The following is a 26,263-nucleotide window of genomic DNA, read 5'->3' on the forward strand; positions in this document are numbered from 1 at the left end:
GCAAAGCATGTTGATGCCTGTGTGAGAAATAGGTTGGAGCAGCTTTTGAGCTACATGGAAACATTTAATTTGACTCCCTGGCTGCTTAGACTGTGTTGCTCCTTGTCCCATATTACCCATTTAAATCCGTAACTTTAGATTTCAGAGTACACCAGCATCAGTGTAACTTCATTCAGCAAGTACAAGACCAGCGAAAATACTTCAGTAGCACTTGCAGTAGCAGCTGCAAAGACAGTGGTCATCAGTTGATAGAGAGGCGAAGGTGAGAGCACCTCCCTCCAAAGCAGCGCCAATGAGACGCCGGTCCGCACCTTTCGGACTCCTCCCCCTCGTGCTCCCGGTGTCTCCAGCGGTCCTCTCTCCGGTGGTCCTCACTCTCAGACCTACAGCACAGGACACCGCTCAGGCCCACGGAGGAGCATGTTGCTGCACAAACTGGTACGGTAAGAGTCCGTCCCTGCACCTTCCAGCTGGAGGTCGCTTCAGATTGTAGACACGCTGTGCGTAACTGCGCATTATTTCTTACTTTGCGTTATTTGTTGTGACCGAAAGGGCATTTTCCAGGTTTTCTTAGTTCTTTTTCCCCACTAACCCCCTCCCCCCTCCCTGCTGCTAACATTAGCAAAACAATTGGAGATTTCGTCTGTCAACTCCTAGATGCGATCGTTTCGTCAGAGGCCATTATTATGCGGATGCGGGTGGTCCCTCTTCACTTTGAACTCAGCACCGCACCGGTGCTGACAGGGCATCGAGAACAGAAAGAAAGAAAAGTCTTCTTCCTTCTTCATTTGGAAATAAATGCATCAAACGGAAAGCAAAATACAAAACCCCCACAAGAGCACCTGACAGTCATTTAGTAAAATGAATGAAAACAGTCTGATAAGCCTGTTCTTCCTCTGCCTCTGTGTCAGCTCTCCAATGGAGAGCAAACCTGTGCAGCAGTTCCATAAATGACTGTTCTAAGACCAGATGTGTTGTTATCTCAGGTTGTTTGGATCCTGTCAGTCCTGTGTGGCACTGATGTGTGTTCGGGATTTGTCTACGACCGGCCCAGACGCTCGGGAGAGGACAGGACCTCAGCCAGGACTGAGTGTGAGTACGCTGCTCTTCTTACTGCCAAGCACAGAGAGCATCTCTGACCCTGAGCCAGCAGGCGTTCTCACAGCCGAGCCGGCCTGGACAAAGCTGCCGCATCCCTCCCGCCTTCAGGCTGTTCTGAAACAGACCCTGACCTCTGACCTCCCAGTGGATTGCAGGCAAGGGAGAGTCAGTAAAGTATCTCACTGATCATTCAATCATTTCTAGAGGTGTGAAGGGCCAGCATTTCACTAAAAGAAGAGCAAAGGTTGTAGGAAAGTCTCAAAAATGAGCAGAATTTCGTGTGGAAAGTTTTATCCTGTTTCCAACCCTGTTAATTATCTTGAGACATTGTGGGTCCGTTATAGTTGAGCTCTAACTAAAGATTATTTTCATTATTGATTAATCTGCAGATTATTTTCTTGATTTATCAATGAAACATCTGGCCTGCCGTCTCAGTTTCCCAGAGCCCAGAGAAAACCAGAGATTCAGTTTACTATCACGTAAAACGAAGAAAATTATTCCACTAACTGCTTCAGCTCTGCGTTAGAGAGTATTTAACTGACGCTGTGTCGTCAGAAAACACTCAGCAGTTTGTGCTAGTGTATTCTAGTTTTGTGCATAACGCCAGATTAATAATCATTCCATCACACTGACACGATAAATCAATATGCGAAACAGACACACTGGTCTCTGAGACATTGGGATGATATGTTTGGACTACATTTTATGTGCTGCAGGATTAATTTGAAAAAAATTGTCAGCTGGAGTCAAACATCACTAAATATTGTGAGGTTTTCTGCTGGAAAATGCTTGAGAACAATACAAAGGTGCATTAAGCTTATGTAGAGTTTCTCACAACTGTGTTCAACACACATTAACAGCACATGTGTTCAGTAGAGCAGACTCCAGAAAAAGTCAAACACTTTCATTTAGTTGCCAAAGCATCTGAGCACGGGCCATGTGAAGTGTGTTTTGGACGTGCATTCATGTATCTTGGCCAAGACATGCCTAAAGCTACGCTCCAGCTCCAAGACACATGCAGAAAACAACCTCTTTTTTTTTTTTTTTTTCTTCAGAGCTGAGTTAATCTTGAACCCTATGTGAGCTTCAAGCGCAATCAGTCACCCCAACGTCAGCCGGAGTGACACACGTCCACCCCCGGCTGTCTCCAAGATCACGCCTCCGAACATGAGCAACGTGCAATTAGACGAGAGGCAGCTTTCCACAGCTGCAGCTCCGGAGGAATTTCTCCTGCTCAGTTTATTTGCTGGGTTATTTTCTATATGAAGTGTCTGCCAGCGCATATGAAATGAGCGAGCAGCAGTATGTGGCGGCGGCAGCGGTGGGGGGGTTACAACGGATCACTGTGCGAGGTTGTGATTGGGCGGCCTGTGTGTTTTTATGAAGAGAGGGAGTGTGTTTGTGTTGCTCTACCTTGAGTCAATATTAAGAGAGCATTGGAGCTCAGCCTCTGCTCCAGATTCTCAAGCCTTGTCGGCAGAAGGAGGAAGAGGTTTGCTCCTCTGTGCTGTAGATTGTCTCTTCTGGACTTTGCTTATTGTTTATTTCGCTGCGTTTTTGCATGAGATCAATTTGCAAAAAATGCTTATATGCACACAGTGAGTATGAATTTGCAAGATAATTAAGAGTTGCACAACGCTTCTTCAGTGCTTTGTTCACCAGAGGTTTTCAGCTGCCTCGCCTTCATCAGGGTGATATCTGAACACTTTCTTTATGGCCCATCAGTTAGTCATGAGACTAAGAAAATCACCGTAAATCCCATCATCTTTCTTCAGAATACCATATTTACTCTGAAAAAAAGGAAGGCAACATAACGAATTTCCTCCATCTGAACACTTATGGATTATCCTAGCCATGATGCAGCACTGTCATTTTGCATTTCACAGCCTGGATGAATCTGGACATTTCAGCCACTCAGATCATCTAATTAATTACATGAAGAATGTTAAAAATACATACACGCTCACAGTGACTGTGAGATGGGAGAAAATGTCAACTAAAAACAGAATTTACTCTGCCATTTACCAACCATGTGAAAATCAACTGGCCTGCAGAGGCAGCACTGGGCACATTGCTGCTGAGCAGCGCAGCAGCCAGGGGTGAGGAAGAACTCCTGCACCATCTTTGCGTTATTATATGTCACAGTAAAGCACAGACCTCAATGATACAATGAATGATGGCTGAGATCCATTTAGCTGCTTCTCAAGGTTCTGGTAATGTTCAAGCTGGCTCACTGTCAGACTGTCATGATGTGCTGAGACCCCCCCCCCAAAGATCAGTTCATCTGGACATATGTCAACGCAGCTATCGCACTGGGACAAAACAGGAAAGGATGGTCTCTGCTCGCTTCCACTCAAAACCTGGAGAGGTTTGTTTGTGGTGTGGCAACAAATGGACCCACCACCAGTGTTTTGGGTTGCTACAGATGTGACTTCAGCACCATTTCAAAAGCAAAACTGCTAATAAATCCACCTGCCGACTGTGAAATCAAAAAGTGCGTGACAGCGATCCCACAGTAAAGAGCGACGCCTCCTTTTCATCATATTCATGACACGCGGTCGATTTGCAGTCTAATACTAAAATAAGGCTTCTAATCAGATCTTTGAGAGTTCTTTGTGAAACTAAAGAACATAAATGTACACATCAGAAGCATTAAAGTGCTGCGTTAACTTCTGTCACTGAAATTTGATTATCCCATGTGGGTTCTGATGATGCACTGACGGCGTTCTCCAAAACTGTCAAGCCAACAAATTATCTGTCAGTCTGCATAGCTTCATGTTTAAAAGTCCTACTGAGCTTTAAAGTTCATTGGAAACAGAATTCCTGTTTTTCGTTATTTTACACCTTCCTGACCTTGTTTTGTTCCACTCTGAGAGTTGCTCAGAACATTGCATAGAGTTTCAAGTTTCCTCCTGGTTTGGCTAGACGGTGGTCCTGGATCAAGGCTGGGATAACCCTAGCTCATCAGTTGACCACAACACATCCTGTGATCCTGTGATTGAGAAAAAATGTAATCAGCTGAAAATGGTACCTAATCGACTTTATTGGGCCTCGAGGCAGAATGAGTAGGATTTGTTGGTTAAGGTTTGTGAACGCTCCTTTCAAAGTCCCCCCTCCTCCCTGACTCAATAGCTCCTCTTGGATGCTGCTTTCGATCTGGCGCCTGGTCGCTACGTTTTTCTGGAGTCCCGCCCTCACACCCTGCATGATGTTATTGGCTGAGGGCTTTACACCCACTGCCCAAAGGCTGATGTCCGGAAACATCCTAAACACAGCAGAATGCTAAAATACAGGCAGAGGGCAAATACAGACTCTGCTGCACACTTCTAGAGGGTCATAAGTGATGATTGACAGGGATTCTTTAAACATGACTCCCTGCATTGTTTTTTTTAGGAAAAAACTCTCTGTCTCCCTTCAACACTGGAAACTTGGACCTGTAGTCCACACCCAGCGCAAGGCTGATGGGAGCGAGGGGATTGATGCTCTACACGGCTGTGCCAACTAGCTGAGCAGCAGAAATCATCTGAAGTGTTCCAGCTCAGTTCCTTCACATAGTGCATGTGCACACACACGCACACACATGTCCACACAGAACACACAAACACGTGCTGAAAAGCTCCTGTTGGCATCCTCTGGTTTTCTCTCCGAGCGAGGTTGTTTTTTCACGGGTTGGTGGACAAGGAGCACGTTGTTCGAAATGTAGCAGCGAGTTCACTCCGTCTCACACTCAGATCCCCAGGATGTCTTCAGTTAAGCCGGGGGCGTCTCGCACTGTGTGCTGGGATCCAGACTGGACCACTGTCCTTTGGCTCAGAAGTGGACAAGAGCATTACTGTGTTGTGTAGAGGCCGAGTGTCCCCACAGAGAGGTAGAATTACTGCCGTTTGGGTCCCAGGAGAGGACTCAAAGTAAAGGACTTAAAGATGGCTGGGTTTGGCTCATGGCTTCCAGAGCTTTAGCACAGTTAGTAGAATTATCAGCAAAGAAAAAAACAGTGAATTGCTGTCATTCTGAACAGTGAAAAAGACATTGTTTTTGAAAGTGGTAGGTTATATTTTTGCAGTATTTGTGACTGTAGGTCAGTACAGGTTGGTGCTTTAAATGTCCTTTAAAGACAGCTGAGTCAGTCATTCATCATGTGGACAATATACAGTCCTTTAAAGACGCTTTCTCTGATGTTGTTATTGCACCCACTGGCCAGATGCCAAAATGTCGTCCCACTCACATGTGGAAGGTGTTATCTTATCTTGTCTCGTCTAAACACACACCTGATGTCGTGACCCGCACGAGCTAGCAAAGTTAGGTGGGTCAGACAAAAAAATCAATGCAACTGCAATACAAAGTGTATCTGATCACTGGAATCACAGCTCCCTTTTATTTTATTAGCAAACTCCAGATCCTCAGGCAAATCCTCATGAAAAGGAAGGCAATGAGGGATTTTTATAGTGATATACAGTATATCCGTTAACAGGTAAGAATCGGCTCAATACCATTTCACTGTTATAGAAAAAGAAAACCCAGAGCCATGACCTGTCAAATTACTTACAGTTATTGATCAGATATCCTACGAAGGCCTGTGAACAGGGGCGGCAGTACGTGATTAGAGGGTTGGCTGGTTGCCTCAGATTTGACTACATACAACACATGAGTTCAGGTGTGTTTTAGCATCGCACAGGATCAGAAAACTGAGGGGGTCTTATGTTCAAATACTCAAAATATTGTTGATGGACTGTGAGAGATGGTAGAACAGTTCATGCATTTTTTTATTTCATTATGTCTTTAAGTTGGCTTCATGTTTTACTCCTCTGCATCATGGTAGATCAGCTTCATCAATGCTGACGACGCTGTCATGACTCTTGTCTGTCAACACTCATGTTTGATATGGACTCTCCTCAGCAGTGCACTGATGCTGTTTGTGTTCGAGACACCGCGGTGCAGAGCTGTGCCGAGCCTCTTCATCTCACAGCAGGACACCCAAATAACATAAAACACCCATTGAACGTGTGTCTTTGGTCCTCAGCTCGCTCTGCGTCTCAGTACGTGCCGACCTCGGGCTCCTGCAGGAACAGGTGTTTTGAGCTGGCCGAGCAGGAGCCACCAAACTGTCGCTGCGACAACCTTTGCAAGACCTACAACGGCTGCTGCTGGGACTTTGATCAGCTGTGCCTCAGGACAGGTACTCCGTCGTCCTCCCTCCTCATCTGCTGATTACTTTTTTCTTCCTGTGCAGCTTTTCATCCCCTCTGTCTTGGTACTTCAAGAGCAAAGCAGCTAATGTAAAATAAGCTAAACTTAAGACACACCAAACCATTCCTTTGTATTACTATGAAAAAGTATTATGATTTAAACTCACTCACAGTGTTTGTCTTTGGAGGCGTTCTTGGACCTCATGGTGCAGGTCAGGTCAGAGAGGCCAAATAAAACATTCTCAGATTTCTTTCTTTTTTATGCCATTAAGCTGCAGGAAATCCTTGGACATCTGGCATTTAATATCCATCAGGTGGCCGACAGGTTTTTCCAACAAAATGGCAAATCAGCCGCGCGATGTGACTTTTATGTGTTGCTGCGACTCTGCAGTTTCGTTCATGTGTGAAAGAGAGAAAAGAAAGGATTCTCCTGATTTACAGCGTTATTCCACGTTTTCAAATGAAGATTCACATCCCAAACTGGTGAGCCTATAAAATGTGCTCCAGTGCTAACATTATTAGCTTCACCTCAAGCAACAACAACTGTAAAATCCTACTTATGCATTAATGCACCAGATTTCACTGCTTTTTCTATATTGAGTGCTTCGTTTAGCTCATGTGTCATTTTGAACATAGGACTTTGACTTGTAATGGGGTTTTTATACAGTGCAGTATTGCGACTTCCACTAAAGTACAGGGTCTGACTTCTTTGGAATGTCAGTGCTGGTCACAGCTGTACTCTGCACTATGCTGCCATTTAGCCAGACCCTGATTATTTTGGATCTAAATTTATGTCCCTGCCCTAATATGCCTAGAAAAAGACTAACGTGGCTAATTATCGCTCTCATTTTCAAAGTGCTTTTGCCGAGCCTTTTAATCAAGCCTTATAAATATCTGGATATCGTTTTTAAGCGTGATTGTCCAGCTGTACCGTTCAGTTGAATGAGCTGGAAATGAGCCATGTACTGAATATGCATGTACTTGATGTGGGCCTGAACAGATTTCTTACTTGTTATCCAGGCTGGACTTGTTTGTAGCCATTCCTCCCTGTTCATGTGTTGCCTTCTCTCTCTGTCAACATTTCCCCTCCGCTACTTCCAGTCTTGGTGGTCTGATTTGACTCTCCCCTTCAGCCTGGCGGTCTTTGGTTTACCACCGCCTCACCGCTGTAACCCTCCCCGTGCCTGAAAGTGATAATATACTTCTACTCTGGTTTTTACCCTGATGGTGTCAAATCCCGCTTTAAGCTCCAACTGCCGTCTGGCGCTCACATCTTGATTCTTGAATGAGAATACATGCAGTGTTGTTAGTGTTTGTCCCAAACTGTGGGCTGCTCAGCTGTGAAGTATGCAGCCAAACCACTGTTACATTGATATACCAGCTTTCATTTCTCAGTGCTCGTGGTTTCAGCACTAATCTATCAGATTTGAGGTGCGCAGTCTTTATCCCCTGCTGGCTCTCATGTGAGCTGAAGTCCCTCCTGTGTTCCTGCATACAGAGGGAGGCTACGAGTGCAGTAAAGATCGCTGTGGGGAGACTCGAAATGAACAACATGCCTGCCACTGCTCTGATGACTGTCTGGCCAGAGGAGACTGTTGTACCAACTACAAGACACTGTGCAAAGGTTTGCAACTTTAAATGTCCTGCGTGTGCTGTATACAGTGTGTTTGAATGCCCCGTTTGTTACAGTGCATGCAGTGATTTGCATGGAAAGGCTCACTATCAGTCACACATCAGTTTTCATTTACATCAGCTGTCACCTTGAACAACTTTAAAACTCACACCCAATTATCAACACCAGCCAGTTTAGATGCTAAATGCTAAATGCTATGGTTATAGTGTTTTACTTCAGTACAGATATGGCCGCTGTCACACTGTCTGTTCTTGGCCTGTAAACTACAGTTAACAGCTCTGGTTTATTTACAGTGTGTTTAAATGTATTTGAGTTACTAAATTCAGGTCAGTAAGATGATTTCTTAAATCATGTAAACAAGGAACCTGGTTTCGCCTGCTAGATTCTGCAGGAGAACACAGATTTTTCTGTCGTGTTTATGTGTAACCAGGTTTCTAAATGACTGTGTGCATCACAAAGACTTGATACAGGGGAAAGAACAGAGCAGCTGGTGTGGAGCGATGGTTCCTTGTAATCTGGCACTAAAACCAACACAAAGTAGCCTCTAGAACTCTAAATAAGTTTGTATTTATCATTAAACAATTGAGTTTTTTTTAAATTCAGATGCATTTGTGCTGTGAGCTGTAGGCTCTGTCTGTCAGCTGTTCAGGAAGCAGCATCTTCTATCACTGCATGCGTGGAAACACACTGTTTGTCTCTGCATGCTATCAGCTATCAGTCAGACACATTCAGTGGCTCACCCAGAGCTAAAGGAGCATTTCTGATGGATGTTTAATCCAAACATCGGCTTTTGCAATGTTCTCACTGCTCCAAACCCGCCGTGGACCAGCCCGTTTCAGTCTCTTGAACTGCCTCCTCTGACCGTGCTCTTTCAGGAGACACTTCGTGGCTGCAGGATGAGTGTGAGGAGATCAAGACGGCTGAATGTCCCGCTGGGTACGTTTACAGCAGTGAAGGAGCATAAAGTGATCAATCAATCAGTCAATCAAATAGACACACTCTGACATCATTTACCTTTTTTATTTAAACCTTTCTTGTATGCCACATGGGGACTGAACTGGCCTCCTCTGATATGTGTGTGTGTGTGTGTGTGTGTGTGTGTGTGTGTGTGTGTGTGTGTGTACGTGCAGGTTCGTGCGCCCGCCACTCATCATGCTGTCAGTGGATGGGTTTCGAGCTTCTTACGTGAAGAGAGGAAAGACTGTCATACCCAACATCGAAAAAATGAGTAAGTAAGAGTCGGCTTAGCTGATCGCTGATCGAAGGGGAAGACTCTGTTGATGTGCTGATTTATGGAACCATGAGCATCAACAGACAGTCAAGACCTGATGTGATGCTGTTAGTGGGCGTCTCTTTGCTAATCTGGAAGTTTCCTTTGCTCTGTTTTCAGGAACATGTGGAACCCACGCTCCGTATATGAGGCCTGTTTACCCCTCCAAAACGTTCCCCAACCTCTACTCGCTGGCTACGGTATGGCACAGGAGCGCTGACGTCACCAGCAGCCGGGTTGTCAGGTGTTGTCAGTGGCGTGTAATGAAAAATAGTCTGCCTTCAGCGTTTGCGGCAGTGAACCTCAGCAGTATTTTACAATAGTCTGTTAACGTTAGCTGTCTGTAAGCAGCTTGAAATACAAACACAAGTAAAGAAATGTGAACGTATAGTCGACCACTGGAAGTGAGATACAGAGAAAAGAAGACCCGCCAGGTTATTAAATGACAAGTACTATTGGCTGAAGCATCATCTCAGTTTCAATCTCTCTCAGGGTCTCTACCCAGAGTCTCACGGTATTGTTGGCAACTCCATGTATGACCCGGTGTTTGATGCCACCTTCACCCTGAGGAGCCGAGAGAAACTCAGTCATCGCTGGTGGGGAGGACAGCCTGTAAGTACTGTTTCTTCTCTTCTCTTCTCTTCTCTTCTCTTCTCTTCTCTTCTCTTCTCTTCTCTTCTCTTCATCATCTTTCTTTTTGCCATCTGCACTTCATCATTGCTGCGATTGTTTTTTCTTCCTGCTTTGACGATGGATGACTTTTGTGGGTGGCTTTGAACGCCAGTGTTTTTCAAATCCGTCTGACGGGTCACAGATCAGAGGCCAGCAAAGGCAGGAAAGACTTTTCCTTTGAAGCCGACTACAATAGGAACGGCAGGATCTCAGATCTCACAAACCGGGTCTGATAGGCTTTATTATCCGCTGATCGACAACAGTTGTTAATGTGTGATTGTGAAAGCTGGTTGGGATCACTCTCTAGTGAGGTCAGAGATTTGACATGAAGTCGTCTGGAACTCTAGATCTTCAGGTTTTGTAGGATTTCATTTGATGTCACATTGAGCAAACAGAAAACTGAGTCAGGATGCATTAACTAGCAAAGCTTTACCAGTGTCTTCAAAAACAGCAACAAAGCCAACCTCCTGTATGGTTTTATATCAACTGAAGCAACAAGTTGGACTATAGACGAGCCCACACACACACACACACACACAGTGGGAGATCCTTCTTAGTGTAACGCAACCTACTATACACCATGAGAGTTTGGGTTTCAAATGTTTGTGTCCAGGGTAGCACCCTAACAGCATCCTCCAGAACCATATCAGACTGATAAAATAACGAGACTCCTGTTTGTCTCCTAGATCTGGATCACAGCGGTCAAACAGGGAGTGAAGGCTGCCACCTTCTTCTGGCCTGTGTAAGTCTACTACATCTGTACTACACCTGAGTACATCAGCACAGTGTTGTTCTGTTATCAATACTTTCACCGTTAAATGAATATTTCCCAATAGGATCAATAATGTACTTCTACAGAAAAATGCTTGTTCATTACAGCCCAAACCGAATTTGCAATCAATTTCATACAGCCCTCGTAATCCAATTGTTTCTTCACTTGCTGCCTTTTGCAGGATGCTCAGATTCCAGCTACGGTCGGTGGCAATGACACTGACTTGAGTTGAGTGCCTTGCTCCTGGGCATTACAGCTGGGTGGATGCTTTGCAATGACAGCCTCTCCTCACTGTGCCACCGCTCTGCTTAGACAGCGCAATTTCAAGCATCTGTCATCGGACAGTATTTCAAAGCAGTGTTTTCATTGGGCTGAGCTGCTCTGGAGTAGTTCCCTTTGGCATATTAATATTTGTTCATGTTGCCTGATAAGTGAATCACAGCTCGTAAACAAAACTCACAGGCAAGTCGGCTGTAGCTTGTTTAATATACTGAAAGCACTATTTGTTGGAATTTATCCACTCTGGCAGCCGCTAATAACACACTCGTAAATAGCCAAAAATGAGCACTGTGACCTGTATTGATACTGGAGACTTCACAACCATGAGCAATTTCGGCCTATCAGATGGCAACATCAGTGTCCTCGTACCTCTCAGACCTTGTGTCATGGGGCTGTCTCCTCCTGTTTGGATTACGTCCCCGCTGCTATTTGAACTGCACTTCAGGTTCCTCGGAGCATGGTCATGGTTCTGGGACCTGATGAGCCCTCTCCAGAGTTTAAATAAACATGTTTGCTGGTAATGCGTCTTAAAGACCACTGCAGATGCATCTTTAGAGCTGATCATTCAGGGCTAATCACTTGGTGGTGAAAGTCATCAGAACATGCCCGTTCATGTTCCTGCTGCCCGCTCAGGCCGCTGCACTAACCCTGTAGGCCGTGACGCACAAAGGAGCCCACATCTATCGGCACAGAGGAGGCTTTGATGGAGCAGGAGACAGAGCCCAGCGGAGGGATGGCGCTGGGCTGTTTTTACAGCAATTTGTGCAAATGGGCCTGTTTACACTACGCAGGGTTCCTCTGTGAACCGGGGTCACAGATGTACCACTCTATAGAAGCACGGGGGCCAGAGTGCGGTGTGCAGTGCTTTTCTAGCACTTGGCACTGACAGAGGTGTGTGAGAAAGACAGAGTGTAAGGAGGAAGAGACAGCAGGGTGCCTACGACAGGCCGGCCGAGAGAAGGCCTCATCATACAGCGCATTATAGTTTAGTGTTATAGCGCACTGTGGGATTGGCATGGAAATGGGGACCAGGGATTGTTGCTAAGAAACCACAAGCAGAGAACAAGGGAGGACAGGAAGAAGAGAGAAGGAGAAAGAAAAGGAGAGCAGATAAAAACAGACAACAGGAGGAGGAACATTTTGTTTTAAATGTGAACATAGAGCAAAGTACAGAAAGGGAGCTAACGTGGAGAGAGAAGCCTGCTGTCAAGTGTTAAGGCAGTGCAACCACACCTCCTTGTTCCTCCACGCTGCCCCCCACTGCCTCATACATCAAGCCCCATTCAGGGCCTCGGTCCCGGGCTTGATGGTTGACAGCTGTGGACTGTATGACAGCCAGCAGCTTGGTTGGTGGCCTCCTCACTTCCCAGGCGGCACACAGGCAGCCTTTGACTGTCAGACACTTTAAACAGTCAGGGGGCTTTAAACTTGTTCTCCTCTACAACCCTCAACTTTATGAGGCTCTTTGAGAGTTGAAGGAACAGTTTGGAGCTTAATGGTTCAAGAAGGGGACAGGGTACCAGACTCAGAGTCTGTTACCGTAAGTCTGTGTTTACGTCCTTGGTGGTTTCTCACTTGCAGCTATGGTTTTCCAATGCTTACCAGCGTTACCCTTCATTGTGTTTGTGTTGCAGTGCTATCCCATTGGAGAGGCGGATACTGACCATGCTGCAGTGGCTCCACCTTCCTGAGGGGGAGAGGTGAAATCAGTTTTTCCTCTAATGTGCTTCATGTTGACTTTCATCCTCCACTCTTCTCATGCTTCGTTTTTTTTCTTCTTGCCACGGCTTAGAAAGAGTGAGCAAAATGAACTAAAACCAGGCTTGTTCTCCGACAAGTGTTAAAAAGTGAAATTAGGGGTATGTGCCACATTACTGCAGTGTCCCTGTTTGGATTGCAGCCGTCCTGCCTCTTAACTATCAACCACAAAATAATGGCTAAAATTTAATACTCCATTACAAGTAAAAGTCCTGCATTCAAATTCCTACTCAACTAAAAGTACATAAGTACTATCAGCTAAATATACTTAAAGCATCAAAGTAAAAGCACTTGTGTTGCAGTGAAATGCCCTCTCTGACAGTGTTAGATTGTTGATTCTGAGGCTTCACTTTGCATTTTATTGCCACGGTGGAGTGAAATTTAACTGCCTCATATGCAGTCAGCTAGTTTAGGCCTGTGGTTCCCAGCCGAGGGGTTCAAAAGAGCCACGCAGTACATGTGGTGGGTAGTAAGATGATCAACGAGAGGAAGGAAAAAAAGACCTGATACACACATTTTAACAAAATTTACTTTTTTTTTTCTTATCTTTGCCTTGTTGTGAATTTTGCATCATTGTTCCTCTTTGAGCCTCAAACTGGGCCTGAAATGAAACCATGTGAGAAGTTTAGAGGGTTAATGTCTCTTTGGTGGAACTGCTATCATCTCATTGGCATCTGAAATGTGACAACTTTATTAATCCTCAGCTGGGGAAGTTTGGTGTTACAGGCAGCATCAATAAAAATAGCAAATAGCAAAGACAATGGAAAATAAAAAATACAAAATATGAAATCTGAAATAAGAAGTTGACTATGTATATTTACATTTTATACAAAGGACTATAGAAAATATATTGCCAATGGAAAGCATTGAGAAATATTGAAAAACTAATTGCACAGGGGTTGAAACAAAAATTGCATGTGGTTATGGATAAACTGTACAGTATTTGCTCTATTGCACAGTAGATAAATATAGATATAAATATAAATATGTGTGTGTGTATGTGTGTGTGTGTGTTTCACAGTGGAAACAGTTTTTTCTAAAAGGGATCAGAATCAAAATGTTAGGAGCCACTGACTTAATCTTTAATAGATCATATTTTAGAAATGTGTTTATTTCATATAAAATCTTCATCTGAAAACTAACCAGTAAGCAGAACTGTCAAGTTGTTTTCCTCCACAGTAAATGATGCACTGCAAAGAACTTTGAAACCTGTTCATGTTAAAGTTATTATACGTGATTATTACTGTCAACTACCACACACATCTCCAATGTGCCTTGCATCTTGTTCCAGGCCCTACGTTTACGCCATGCACTCTGAACAGCCGGACACATATGGACACAAAGTGGGGCCCATGAGCCTAGAAGTGAGTACTGTCTGTGGTGGTGTGTGTGTGAACTGGGATGTGTGGGGGATGTATGGAAAGCACATGGTAAAGCACACGAGCCAGACACACATGCACGCCCATATACTTACTGCATGTGTGTGTGTTGAGTGTGTCTCTTTGTGTGTTTGTGTGTTTCAGTTGAACAACCCTCTGAGGATGATTGACAGAATTGTGGGCCAGCTGATGGATGGACTCAAACAGATGAAACTACACCGCTGCGTCAACATCATCCTGGTGGGGGATCATGGTATTTACACACACACTCTCTCTCACACACACACACATGCGCTGTAGTAGCATCATGCTGGGCGAGCACCTCTCAGTTAGTCATTATTCAGGGAAGTCACATGCCTGCTCAGCACAAACACGAAGCAGCTCTGGTGAAGCAGCTCAGAGAAAGGTGCAGTGCTCAAAGGTATGCTGGCAGTAGGCAGAGGTAGATCATCGCTCGGTCATGCCATCATAGGTTTCACCCAGCAATCACACATGCTCTCACTCACACTCCTGTGTGTTCTCAGGTATGGAGGAGGCCCACTGTGATCGCACCGAGTTCCTCAGTAACTACATGACCAGCGTCGATGACATCATCCTCATCCCGGGGTCTCTAGGCAGAATACGCTCGAGATACCCCAACAATCCTAAATGTGAGGGAGAGATATCCCATCCTCTTTTTATCTTTCCTTTTTGTTGCTTTGGTTTCTCGGTTTCATTGTTCATTTTCAAAGATGTTCATTTGACATTATTCAGGACTTCTGCCCTCTTATTATTATTGTATATGTATGTATGTAGACCTTCACCATCAAACACGATGCAGTCATTTGTAGGCTAGAACTAAAAGCCTCTCATCTGATCATTGGATCAAAACGTGTAGTACCTACAGTGGCCCCCACCGGCTGCATTGTTCATGGCGCAACTGAACCTTGTTTGATCTTGCTCCTACAAAACAGACATTTTGTTCATTGTCTGTATTCACTCGCCGTTGCAGCAGTTTTCCTGCTCTGACCACTGTTCTTTTTGCAGATGACCCCAAGACTGTTGTTGCAAATCTGACAGTAAGTATTAGGCTTCCGTGAACCACAGGAGAACTTCTGTGAACTCATGAACTTAAAAAGAGCTGACGGAGAATTTAGTCAAATTTAATAAGAAGAGAATTTTACTATTGTAGCACAAAAATGGTGGAGCATGCATTACTGGGTAGTGATCTGTCTGTCAACTCTCGGACTGGGATTTCTAAGATCAGCGTACCAATGATTGTTTCTTTGTTCCAGTGTAGGAAGGCAGACCAGCACTTTAAGCCATACCTGAAGCAACATCTGCCTAAGAGACTGCACTACGCTAACAACCGACGCATTGAGGAGATCCACCTGTTGGTGGACAGGAAGTGGCATGTTGCCAGGTACAGTGGCATCACTACAGCAGGAAGTTAGCAAACAAAAGGCGCGAGGCAAGACTAATCACTATGGCTGGATAACAAAGGACAAACAAAAGGAGCGAGGCTAGACTAATCACAAAGGCTTGGTAACAAAGTACAAACAAAAGAACAATACTAAACTAACTACAAGACTTACTAGGAAAGCAGGAGACAAGGATCATGGAAAGCTAGATAGCAAGGCAGTACAAGACATGGCACGAGACAATCTGGCACCGGACAAAGGGAGACGCAGACTATATATACACGAGGTAACAATGAACAGCGGGGTAGACAATCAGACAGGCGGGAAACACACCGGGAAGTCAAGGGCCTGAAACGAGAGGAGAGTTAGGTTTCACAATAAAACAGGAAGTGCAAGACAAGACATGACGCTCGTGAACAAAACACATTAACACATCTGACGAGACATGACAGTGTGTCAGCATTTCTGTCATGCAAACTGTTGATCAATCAGGAGCCAAGTGATGACACGACTGAGAGGAAATAACAACATGTAAAATCCATAGCTAAGAGAGGTGGTGACTCAGCAGTGTGAGTTTACTGTAAATAAATGTAAGTAAAACCAAATGCAAACAGCTAAGAGCTCAAAGGGTTAAATCCAAACCAGTGGACCGGGTGACAGAGAAGAAGTTCAAGCTAGTTTCCTTTCAGTTCGATGCTGCAGCTGCTACCAGGAACATGCTCTAATGTTGTGCACAGCCAGTGTTGATGTGGCATTTTTCAGCCCACCCATCAGTGAAGCTCTTAACTGCACATCTTGATTTACTTAAAAACACATTTCATGTCAATGTGGGCTGCCATCGACGCATCATTAACACATGTAGCGCTGAAAGGTTTTAAGATGTGTTGTCCTGATTCACGCTCACGTCAAAAACCTTTTTCAGGCTTTTTTTTATTTTGCAGCTGTTGAAATGTTAATGACATGCTAAAATGGGCTCTGACAGGCGTTTGATGTAGAGCACTGACAAGTTTCTGCACAGGTTTAGTGACTAAGTAAACCATGAAGTCATCACGGCTGAAAGTGAAAACAAACAGCCTCGCTAACGATGTGCACGTGCACGTGCACGCATACACACACACACATGCAGGGCTGCTAAATGAAAGAGACCTTTGAGGTTTCTGTGCAGCTCAGGTAGATGGACGAGCTAATCGTTGCACTGGAGCTGGGAGCAGACACACACACACATACACACACACACACACACACACTCACACACTCACACACACACACACACACACCAGCACATATGCATTAGTCAACATCTGCATAAATCCCAAACCAACTAACTGTTCACACTAAATGAAATACCGAGTTTGTCTGATTTCCCCGTCAGCTAGTCATTTACATTTTTAACATGCCTGCGGCTTCACCCCCTAGACCTGCACAGCCATGCACACACACACACACACAAAGGTGTATAACTGGAAGCTGTGTTTTAATGGACACTTAATAAGAAGTGGCTGTTTTTCAATTAGAGGACTGTGGCTTGAGTTGTGTGAAGCAGTGGTCGTCCTGAGGGCTAAAGTAGGTGAACATACTACAGTTCAGCTGTATTTAACACCAGAGTTTAAGCCGTTCAAACCTGCGTGGACCTCATGGTGTGATGCATCAGGTGCTGTGTGACAACTGTGGCATGCATATAGTGATTGGAAGACAGTGTCTCAGTCAGAAACAAAGCTGCATTGTTTAGTTCTCTTTCTTCCTCTGCTTCCTCCTCTTTTACAGTCACTCCATGAGTTGAACCACTGTCTGAACATACTGCAACAGTTAGCAGTAGCACTGCATTAGTGTTCATCAAGCAAATACTGATGTATGGCTCGTACTCTTCATTACAGGAAAGTTCCTGAAGGGCGGAGGCACTGTGGCTTCTCTGGTGACCATGGATATGACAATAAGATCAACAGCATGCAGGTACTCCTGATCATCTCCAGTCGCATAAACAAGCCACCTCGCTCATGTTTGATACCCAGTGCAGCAAAATAGATTCAGTCTTGATTTTATTCACTATTCTCTTGGCCTGTATGGTGACCATTACTGAAAAGCAATGATGTAATAGCCATAATAGTATTCATAGTGTTGGACAGTGAGACCTAAATTGAAATGGTGAAGTACTAAGCTTTAGTGTGAAAAATCCATTTACATGTACCATCAACTTTCATTTTCAGACCATTTTCTTGGGTTATGGACCTACATTTAAATTCAAGACCAAAGTTCCAGCCTTTGAAAACATTGAGCTTTACAATGTCATGTGTGGTAAGACGTGTTCTTCTGTGCAAAATGGATTTTTAATGAATATGTGAGTTGACTAGTCACTACATGTGTGACTACTTGTATTCTTTCAGCTAACATGGAATTGATTTCACTCACTCTCAGATCTTCTGGGCCTGAAACCAGCCCCCAATAATGGAACCCACGGCAGTCTGAACCACCTGCTCAGAGCCCCCACGTACAGACCCGCCATGCCGGAGGAGATTTCCAGGCCAGCGGCAACCTCTGGTCTTGTTCCTGCAGGAACAGATGACCTGGGCTGCAGCTGCGAAGACAAGGTCAGCCGTGATGACTCAGTGGCAGACCTGGGCCCAGCTTCCTGTGCACTGCAGAGAGGAATACTAGTCTTCAGGAGATTGGCTTGTCTGTCGGCTCATCTAGATTAGTGATAGCAACACTGGAACCAAAAACATGCTGGTCATCACCTACCCTAGCACTCCATGCTAACACTTGACCATGAATGAGGTTGGATGATAGCAGGTAGATTGATTGTTGTAATGGGAAAAGTACACTTGCTGATAAGGTTTCATTTATTGAACAGTATAAATCTACTGGCCTTATAATGAGGGCAAGTTTCAGCTAAACAGTCAGTCCTCTCAGTGAGGACAATGTGATAAATATCCTTAAACATGTGTAGTATAGATTGTTGGCATGGAGCACTGGAGCTAACGGTGATACTTTTGGTATCTATTGTATGTTCATCACTTTTATGTAAGCTGGACAATAAGCCAGTCTCCAAAGCTGATCATGTATTACTTCAGTGTGATGATAATATGCACGGACCACTCTTTGAGTCATGCAGCGTGGCAGTTTTGCTGTGATAAGGTGTGGCTGCTGCTACAGAATGATAATGCAATAAGCCTGGAATACAAATGCTACTGCCACCCAGCTTTCAGTAACTCACCACAGCGTACATAAGTGCTAAAATACTGTTGGCATAAATGTTGGTGAAACTGCCAGTCAGCATGTTCTCAAACAGTTTCCTGCATACCATGACGTCCAGGGTCGCACCTTATGTTACAGCTCCCTCTTCTGTAATTACAGTCAAATAAGACTTATGTGGCGCTGATTTGATTCCCTCAGGCCACATTAGACCCTTACAAAGTTCAACAAAGTGTGACTAACCTGAGTGTGTGCTGGCCCGAGGCCAACCACTCACCATGAGACGGCTGAACATGTCCTGAACTGAGGCACTGCTCAGACTCCCTGTGTTCTTACACCATCAGTAACATCACATTTATGTATGCATTTTACTTTGTTTACTTAACAGGGAAAATGCACTATATGTTTACTGCGAGAGACATAAAAAGCTCATTTCCATCTGTAGCATCTGAATGCTAATGATAAGACTCTCATATTACAGATAGGAGGGAGCTATAAGGCTTCCCATCATCTCTCCACTCAGACAAAGCCTTAAAATTGGGCTGAGATGAGATGAGAAAGATGAAACACCAGGATCATTTGATGTGAAGACTTTTGGTCAATGATTCAATTTCTTTTAAATGTTACTAAGACTGAGCACAAGCCTGTTTAAAGTAGATCCAGCCGTTCATGCTGGGGCTGATGCTGACCTCCTGTGAGGTGTACGCTGAAAAATGAAAATGTTCAGGAAAGGGAGCTAATTCAAATCAAGATATATGAAACTTTGCTGAGATTGTGTCTGGGACGCTCTTTAAAACATGAGTAAAACAGAGTGTGATAACTTGCTAATCCCTTTTGACACACCCAATTGGAATCAGTTCAAAGACAGTATATTTACCTTTGACTTCATCAGCTTCAGCGATTGCTGTAAATATCTGCTTTTTCTGAATTTGATGCAGCAACACGTTTCCAACAAGCAAAACATGTGGAACGCTCCAAAAACACCTGTTTGGATCATTCCACAGGTAACCAGGTTCAGGTAACAGGTGATAGCATCATGATTGGGTCTGAAAGGCTCAGTAGTTCACAAGTGAGGTTGGAGCGAGGTTCACCACTTTGTGAACACATGATTGGATAAATCAGATCAATACATGGACTCAGAATCACTTTGTTAAACTGCTGTTGGTAAACTGAACTGCATTCTGTCTTTACTCATGTCTTACACAGCATCCTTTTTTTGGGATCAGGGTTGTAAAAGTAATGCCAACCAAACATAATTGGGGCCTCTGTGGTATCAGTGCTGATCCCGTCATCATATATATTTTTTTATGTATTTATTTTTCATGAGAAAGCATAGTCTGTTCATGTTTAGTGCTCTTTTACTTAGAGGACTTGCACAATCCACTGTGATAAGGAACTGATGTGACCCCCTTGTCTTTGTAGCAGCATTCAGTTCACATTCATCAATGGATCATGCTAATGTTTTCAAATGCTGCAAACACAGGAGTTAGCTGATCTCTCTTGATCTTTAGAGCAGAGTGTGTGTAGTAGTGGTTTGGAAAGGCCTGCTGGGTGTTGCTCTTGTTCATCCCAAACGTGGCAGAGCAAGTGACTGAGGGGCTTCAGCTCCATTGCAGATGTTGTTTTTGCTTCTCTGTTTGCTTTTGCAGTGCAGTTAAACATGTCTTTTTACACAGTGGACCTGTAAAAAGAATCATCTGCATGGGCCTGTCGTCTGTGATTGTTTATCATTGTGCGTGTCTGTCTGCGAGTGTGTGAATGAGCCTCTTTGACTTGTAAAAAATGTGTCTGATCACCTGATTGCTTCTTCCATTCAGCTTCCTTAGAAACAGAAATAACCGTGTTGTCTCTTTGCTTTCCGCTGCAGAGCTGGAGTCAATTCACCTCCAATCAGTCAGTTCATGTCAACAAAGCCTGTAGTTCATTTGCAAACAAAACAGCATTCTGTGTTTCAACGAGGTTTACTTCCACGTTTGACGACCGTCTCAGTCCAGACACCATCAGTGTATTTATTAGATCTGCTTCCTGAATTGCTTGGATTGGAAGTGAGTTCGACCCAGCCCTTCTCTGCAGTGTGTCACTTTGTTCGTACTGTGTTTGTGATTCCCTTGTAGATCTCTGGCAAGAGATTGTTTCAATCTCCGATCTTTTTGCAGTTGCGTGTAAAAAGTAGGGGCCAGAGAGGTTTGAAAGTGACCCTTGTACGAGGCTATAACCTGGAGTCACTCTGGCTCTGTCTCTTACAGAACAAAGTGGAGGAGCTAAACCAGCGACTGAGGCAAGCTATTGATGGTCAGTCTTTGATGATGCTCCTGAATATGACCTGTCTTATATACAGCATGTCGGCATAGGAGGATGAGGAAACTCATAATCAAAGTGAAACAACTAGAACACAATATAAATCCTCTTCAGATGAAAACTTGCTCACAGTACCTTAGTAAATGACAAAAATGATGCACCCAAACATTCACTCCATGCAGAATGCATGTGTACTACACATGTTAAAGCTGTGTTACACACCTGCGTCTCTTCTGCCGTGTCCCTTCCTTCCTCTCTCAGACAGCAGGAACCTGCCGCATGGTCGACCTGCTGTGCTCTTCCGTACCAAATACTCCATCCTCCACCACAGCGACTACATCAGCGGCTACAGCGAGGCTCTCTCTATGCCTCTCTGGACGTCATACACTGTCAGCAGACAGGTACTGCTCGCCCCGCGCTCAACCTGCTCGCACCTTTTTGTCGATGTTTATCGTGCATTTTAGTGTTTTATGTTTCAGCTCAGCAAAGATACATCATCCAGAGCACAGCATGCAAGATGCTGTTGTAAAGTTCCAGTCTCCAGTTCCAAAATACTACCATGGCCACGCTCATTACAGTATTTGCTGGTATTTAATGCAATGGATTATTACTGGCATGTCCCAGCAGCTGTTGGCCAAGTGGTCTAAAGTTGTAATCAGCATGTCTGTGTGTCAGACAAATGAAATGAACGCGTTTGTAAAAATCATTATCTGATCGGCATCCTTCTGCAACGTGTTTGGAGGATGAAAAGTTAAAGTTGATCAGTAAAGTTTTAAGACGTGAATATGTCCTGAGAGCAGTGGGTGTGGCTAGACGCTACAAACACATGACATCAGGTACCTTCTCAGCTGCCCTCCGTCCTCTCTGACATCTGACATGACGCTTTTCACAGATTGAGTTCTGAGTGAGTGGTTCTGTGAGCCTCACACACTCCATGCTGACAAAAGTAGAGTTCATCCTATACAGATCACACCTTCCCCTCCTACCAGACAACTGCTCTGGTCTGATAAGACATGTGACTGCTAAACAACTGAAAACCACCAATAGCAACTAGATGCCAGTTGACCCATGTCCTCTCTCTCTATCTGTGTGTGTGTGTGTCATCCAGGTAGAAGTGTCTCCTCTACCTGAAGCCCTGTCCAACTGTGTGAGACCTGATACCAGAGTCCCTCCAGCTTACAGTCAGTCTTGCACCAACTACAGAGCAGACAAGCAGATCACCTACGCCTTCCTGTACCCCCCACGTACGTTTACCCCACAGCTTAAACACTGACACACAGTAACACACCACGTAAACATTTTGTGTCTTATTAATACGCATTTGAACTTGAACATTTGGGATCTTGAGCTATTGATCAGACAATTTTGGCTCTGATTTTTGTGATGATACATTTTCGATTAAATGATAAATCAATGCATTGAGGAAGGAAGTTGCATTAATTGATTGTACAAATATTCAACCCAAGTCTTTGATTTGTTGTCTTATTATGATCAGGTTTCATCAAAAGCTCTACAGTAAGAAAACAACTCATACGACTCACGCTGAGAGTCTCGTGCTAGAAAATTCCTGTTTTTCCCATCATTCCTATCTCCTATAGTAACGTTACTAACACAGGACTGCACCAGAAATAGTCTGAATCATGCTTCTTTTCTTTTTATTAACAGAATTGTCCTCAACCACAGACAAAAAATATGATGCTGTCCTCATCACCAACACTGTTCCCATGTATCCTGCATTCAAGAGTAAGTCAGTCAGTGATTAGACATGACCAGAGTCCTGCTGATACCTGCTATGTTATGACTCTGACTGTGCTGAGGGATTCACTGACACATCTCACTGCTTGTCTGTGCTTTCCGTCACCTCCCATCCTCCCTCTGCTTGTCTCTTTGTTCCCGCTCTCCTCCACCCTTCGCTCTCAGGAATCTGGGGTTACTTCCAGAGGGCTCTGGTGAAGAAGTATGCCACCGAGAGAAACGGGGTGAACGTGCTCATTGGACCCATATTTGACTACGACTATGATGGTGTCAGGGACTCAGCTGAGAAGATAAAAGAGTAAGAGTGGTGCTTTGGGATTACATCTGAACTGAAAAGGAAGCAAATTGATTGATAAATGAATAACTGACCAGACACATTCCAGTGTTACATGTTGTATGTGTTCAGAACAGCAGAATTAGCAGAAAAACCAGTTAAGCTCGAGTCTTCTGTTTGACCTTTATTGCAGGTATGTAAGTGGGACGATACCCATCCCTACACACTACTTCGTGGTCCTGACCAGCTGCTTAGACTTCACCCAGGCAGCGGACTCATGCGGCGGCCCGCTCAGCAGCGCTGCCTTCGTCCTGCCACACAGACCCAGCAACGACGAGACCTGCAAAGTAAGGAACGCCACGTCTTTCAATGCATCGTCACGCTTTAACAACCCTCTGAGTGCATCTAACAGACACAGTATATGGCTAAATCTTGCATTATCTATTCAAACCCCAAACATAACACCCGTCCAAAGACTATGCAGCAGCATCTAAATATGCAGTTGACTGGCAACCTCACTGTGAAACAACTCTGTGATGTTACACATCGTCAGCCAGGCTCATCACCAAACATGTAGTTCCAGCGTGTAACCCATGCTAATGCTTCTGTGCTCCTCACTGCCTCCCTGCAGAACTCAGAGGAGGAGTCTCGCTGGGTGGAGGATCTGATGAAGATGCACACAGCTCGAGTCAGAGATGTGGAGATCCTGACGGGCTTGGACCTGTACCGCAGAACCACCCGGAGCTACGCTGAAATCCTCTCGCTCAAGACCTACATGCACACCTACGAGAGCGAGATCTGACCTCTGCCCCCCGGCTCTGTTAACACGAAGTTACTGGTCTTTTTCAACCGTGGTGGATGTATGTGGTACTAGGAAGAGGTGTGATCATCTCTATTACACTGACCTACAGCTGGAAGCTACGGCTGCGCTGCAGCATCCACGTTGTGGCCCCTTCACTGAGCATTTGGTTTGATCTCATTCATTTCATCCACATGTTGACATACAGCTTTGACACCACTGAGCCACTCCCTGTGGTACTGCCCACTGCAGCAGGAAGGCAAAACAGTTCCTCCGCTCTGTGTTGCTGTTTCATGGTTGCAACTCAAATTCAGTGAAATGACATACACTATTAATCTGCCATTTTAAACACATACTCTCTCCCCGTCCAGCAGACACACAGGAGCTGGATGAATTGGCCCAACCGGGAAACCCACAGTAACCCTGTGCTAGATGTTCATTATATTACCAAAATGCCACAGACACACAGTTAACCAGGGTCTTTTGGGGGCCTGAGGGTCCAGTTGCCCTGTCTACACACACATGTAGTGTTTCACACTCATCACATTCCCTAATATTTTAACTTACACATACTGTACTGTTGATGACTAAGATTTTTGGAGTTTTTTTTGTATAGTATATGAACACAAACAGAAAGCAATATCCCATATGTGTAAAAATTGTGACCTGTTTTAAAGATGTAAAAGAATCTTGAATTGCACTACAAGGCAACACAGTCGGGCCCATCATCAGTATTAAGGCAGGATGGTTAAAGCAGTGCAGTAAGAGCATATTTTCAGTTTCCGACATGATACTGACCCACTCGGTCTGATGTCCACATTGAGCAGTTTCTCTGTGTTCAGTGGTTCAGATGAAATTGTGTCTGTTTTTTTTTTTCGATGAAATGACAATGCAATGTTGTTGTTGTTGTTTGTGTGTGTACAGTGTGTGTATATTGAATTCAAGGTATTTTCTGTTTGTGTTTGACTTTGTGTGTGTTGGTGTGTGATGTTGACTTTTTGTTCCGTGCACAATAACAATCATGTCAATGACGATGCTTCATTCATTTTTTTTCCTCTAAAACATTTACCACCTGTGAGACTGATATATTTATGCTTTATGTAAATTGCATCACAATAAACAAGTGTTTTTATTAAATGAAGAGTGGCGCGTATTCAGTCGGTCCAACTGCTTCCCAGGTGAGAAAATACAATATTTTAATTATACCCTTTGAAGAATGCACTAAGTATACCGTGTGCTATTTTATACTTTTTCAAGTATACGTAGGTGTAAATACTGTAGTCGCTAAACTGGCACAACTTATTGCCAACTTTAAGTGTGCTGAAATACACCAGTGAAAATCAGAGCATTCAAATGAGCATTCAAAACACACTTGCAGTACAATGGTATTAAATCACCAATGTGTTGGAACTTAGTGCTTAATTATACCAAAAAAACAAAGTGACATCAAAGCAAACTTTAATTAATGCTAACTAACGCTAATCGTGTATCACAAAGAACATGAAAATAAGTACACTTTTCATAAGTACACTTTATTGTGATTAAAATATTTATAATTTAAGCAGAACTGCATTTAAGCAGAACTTAATGACATCACTTTTTAAAAGTATATGTCAAACATACTTTAACTTAAGCACAAAAAGTAAAAGTGTACTTGCAATGACTTTTCCCTTTTTACCCCTTTAATTTTGTGAAAGGCTTGTTTAATCAAGAAAAAGGAGGGCAACTTAAGGCAACGAAATCAGAGATTGAACAGTATTTGAAGTCGACGTATTCAGATTCAAAGGAGAATAGGAACATAGGTCTTCCACCTGACATGCCACCATTAGGGGAAGTGGAGCAGGAGATGGATGTGAGCCCACCTAGGTGGAGAGAAGTTGTGGAGGTGGTTAGGCGTGCAAAGGCTTCTTCGGCCCCAGGGCCTAATGGAGTCCCCTACCGTGTCTATAAGAGTGCACCTGGCATCTTAAGGACACTATGGAGATACCTGAGAATAGTTTGGGAGAAACAAAGTATTCCAAGAGCATGGTGCAGGGCAGGAGGTGTCTTCATCCCTAAGGAGAAGGAGTCATCGGACCTTAGCCAGTTTCGGATGATTTCTCTCCTAAATGTTGAGGGAAAGATTTTCTATAGTATCGTAGCACAGAGGCTGGCTAATTACTTAGAAAGGAATGGTATGATAGATACGACAGTGCATAAAGCAGGGATACCAGGATTTGCGGGATGCTTAGAGCATACTAGCATGATTTGGCATCAGATTCAGACAGCTAAGAGGGAGAAAAGAGACTTGAATGTTGTATTTTTAGATCTGGATAATGCGTTTGGGTCAGTGCCACATAATCTTATTTGGAGTTCCTTTGACTACTTTAAAGTGCCGGAGAAAGTTGTTAACTTGGTGAAAGCATATTTCCAAGACATCAGACTGTGTGCAAGTAGCGCAGAGCTCACAACAGGCTGGCAAAGATTGGAGGTTGGTATTATGGCAGGATGTACAGTTT

The 26,263-nt window shown here is 44.1% G+C and overlaps 1 protein-coding gene across 2 annotated transcripts; it reads left to right on the top strand.

Moving 5' to 3' along the window:
- Window positions 1-387: 387 nt before the first annotated feature.
- Window positions 388-24,842, top strand: enpp2 (ectonucleotide pyrophosphatase/phosphodiesterase 2). 2 transcript variants are annotated; one of them, XM_041942350.1, is made up of 25 exons: window positions 388-438; window positions 987-1,092; window positions 6,122-6,277; window positions 7,786-7,911; window positions 8,796-8,856; window positions 9,051-9,148; window positions 9,311-9,390; window positions 9,683-9,802; window positions 10,549-10,604; window positions 12,548-12,613; window positions 13,963-14,035; window positions 14,195-14,303; window positions 14,575-14,700; window positions 15,077-15,108; window positions 15,325-15,452; window positions 17,325-17,400; window positions 17,655-17,742; window positions 17,863-18,035; window positions 20,886-20,931; window positions 21,199-21,338; window positions 22,046-22,181; window positions 22,603-22,680; window positions 22,858-22,990; window positions 23,160-23,313; window positions 23,598-24,842. In XM_041942350.1, exons 1-25 carry the CDS (start codon window positions 421-423, stop codon window positions 23,766-23,768), a joined length of 2,550 nt encoding a protein of 849 aa, XP_041798284.1. In that variant the 5' UTR covers window positions 388-420; the 3' UTR covers window positions 23,769-24,842. The 2 variants fall into 2 exon arrangements, with proteins under 2 accessions (XP_041798284.1, XP_041798283.1); XM_041942349.1 differs by having other exon boundaries at window positions 394-438; window positions 13,963-14,303.
- The last annotated feature ends 1,421 nt before the right edge of the window (window positions 24,843-26,263 follow it).

The sequence above is a fragment of the Chelmon rostratus genome, chromosome 8 (assembly GCF_017976325.1).
Source record: "Chelmon rostratus isolate fCheRos1 chromosome 8, fCheRos1.pri, whole genome shotgun sequence".
NCBI lineage: Eukaryota > Metazoa > Chordata > Actinopteri > Chaetodontiformes > Chaetodontidae > Chelmon > Chelmon rostratus.

What these genes read in the sequence shown, in the direction of transcription:
- enpp2 (XM_041942349.1), top strand. An exon ending in ACGGCTGAATGTCCCGCTGG is followed by an intron (nt 8,857 to 9,050) that starts GTACGTTTACAG and finishes GTGTACGTGCAG; the next exon opens with GTTCGTGCGCCCGCCACTCA. An exon ending in CATCCTGGTGGGGGATCATG is followed by an intron (nt 14,304 to 14,574) that starts GTATTTACACAC and finishes GTGTGTTCTCAG; the next exon opens with GTATGGAGGAGGCCCACTGT.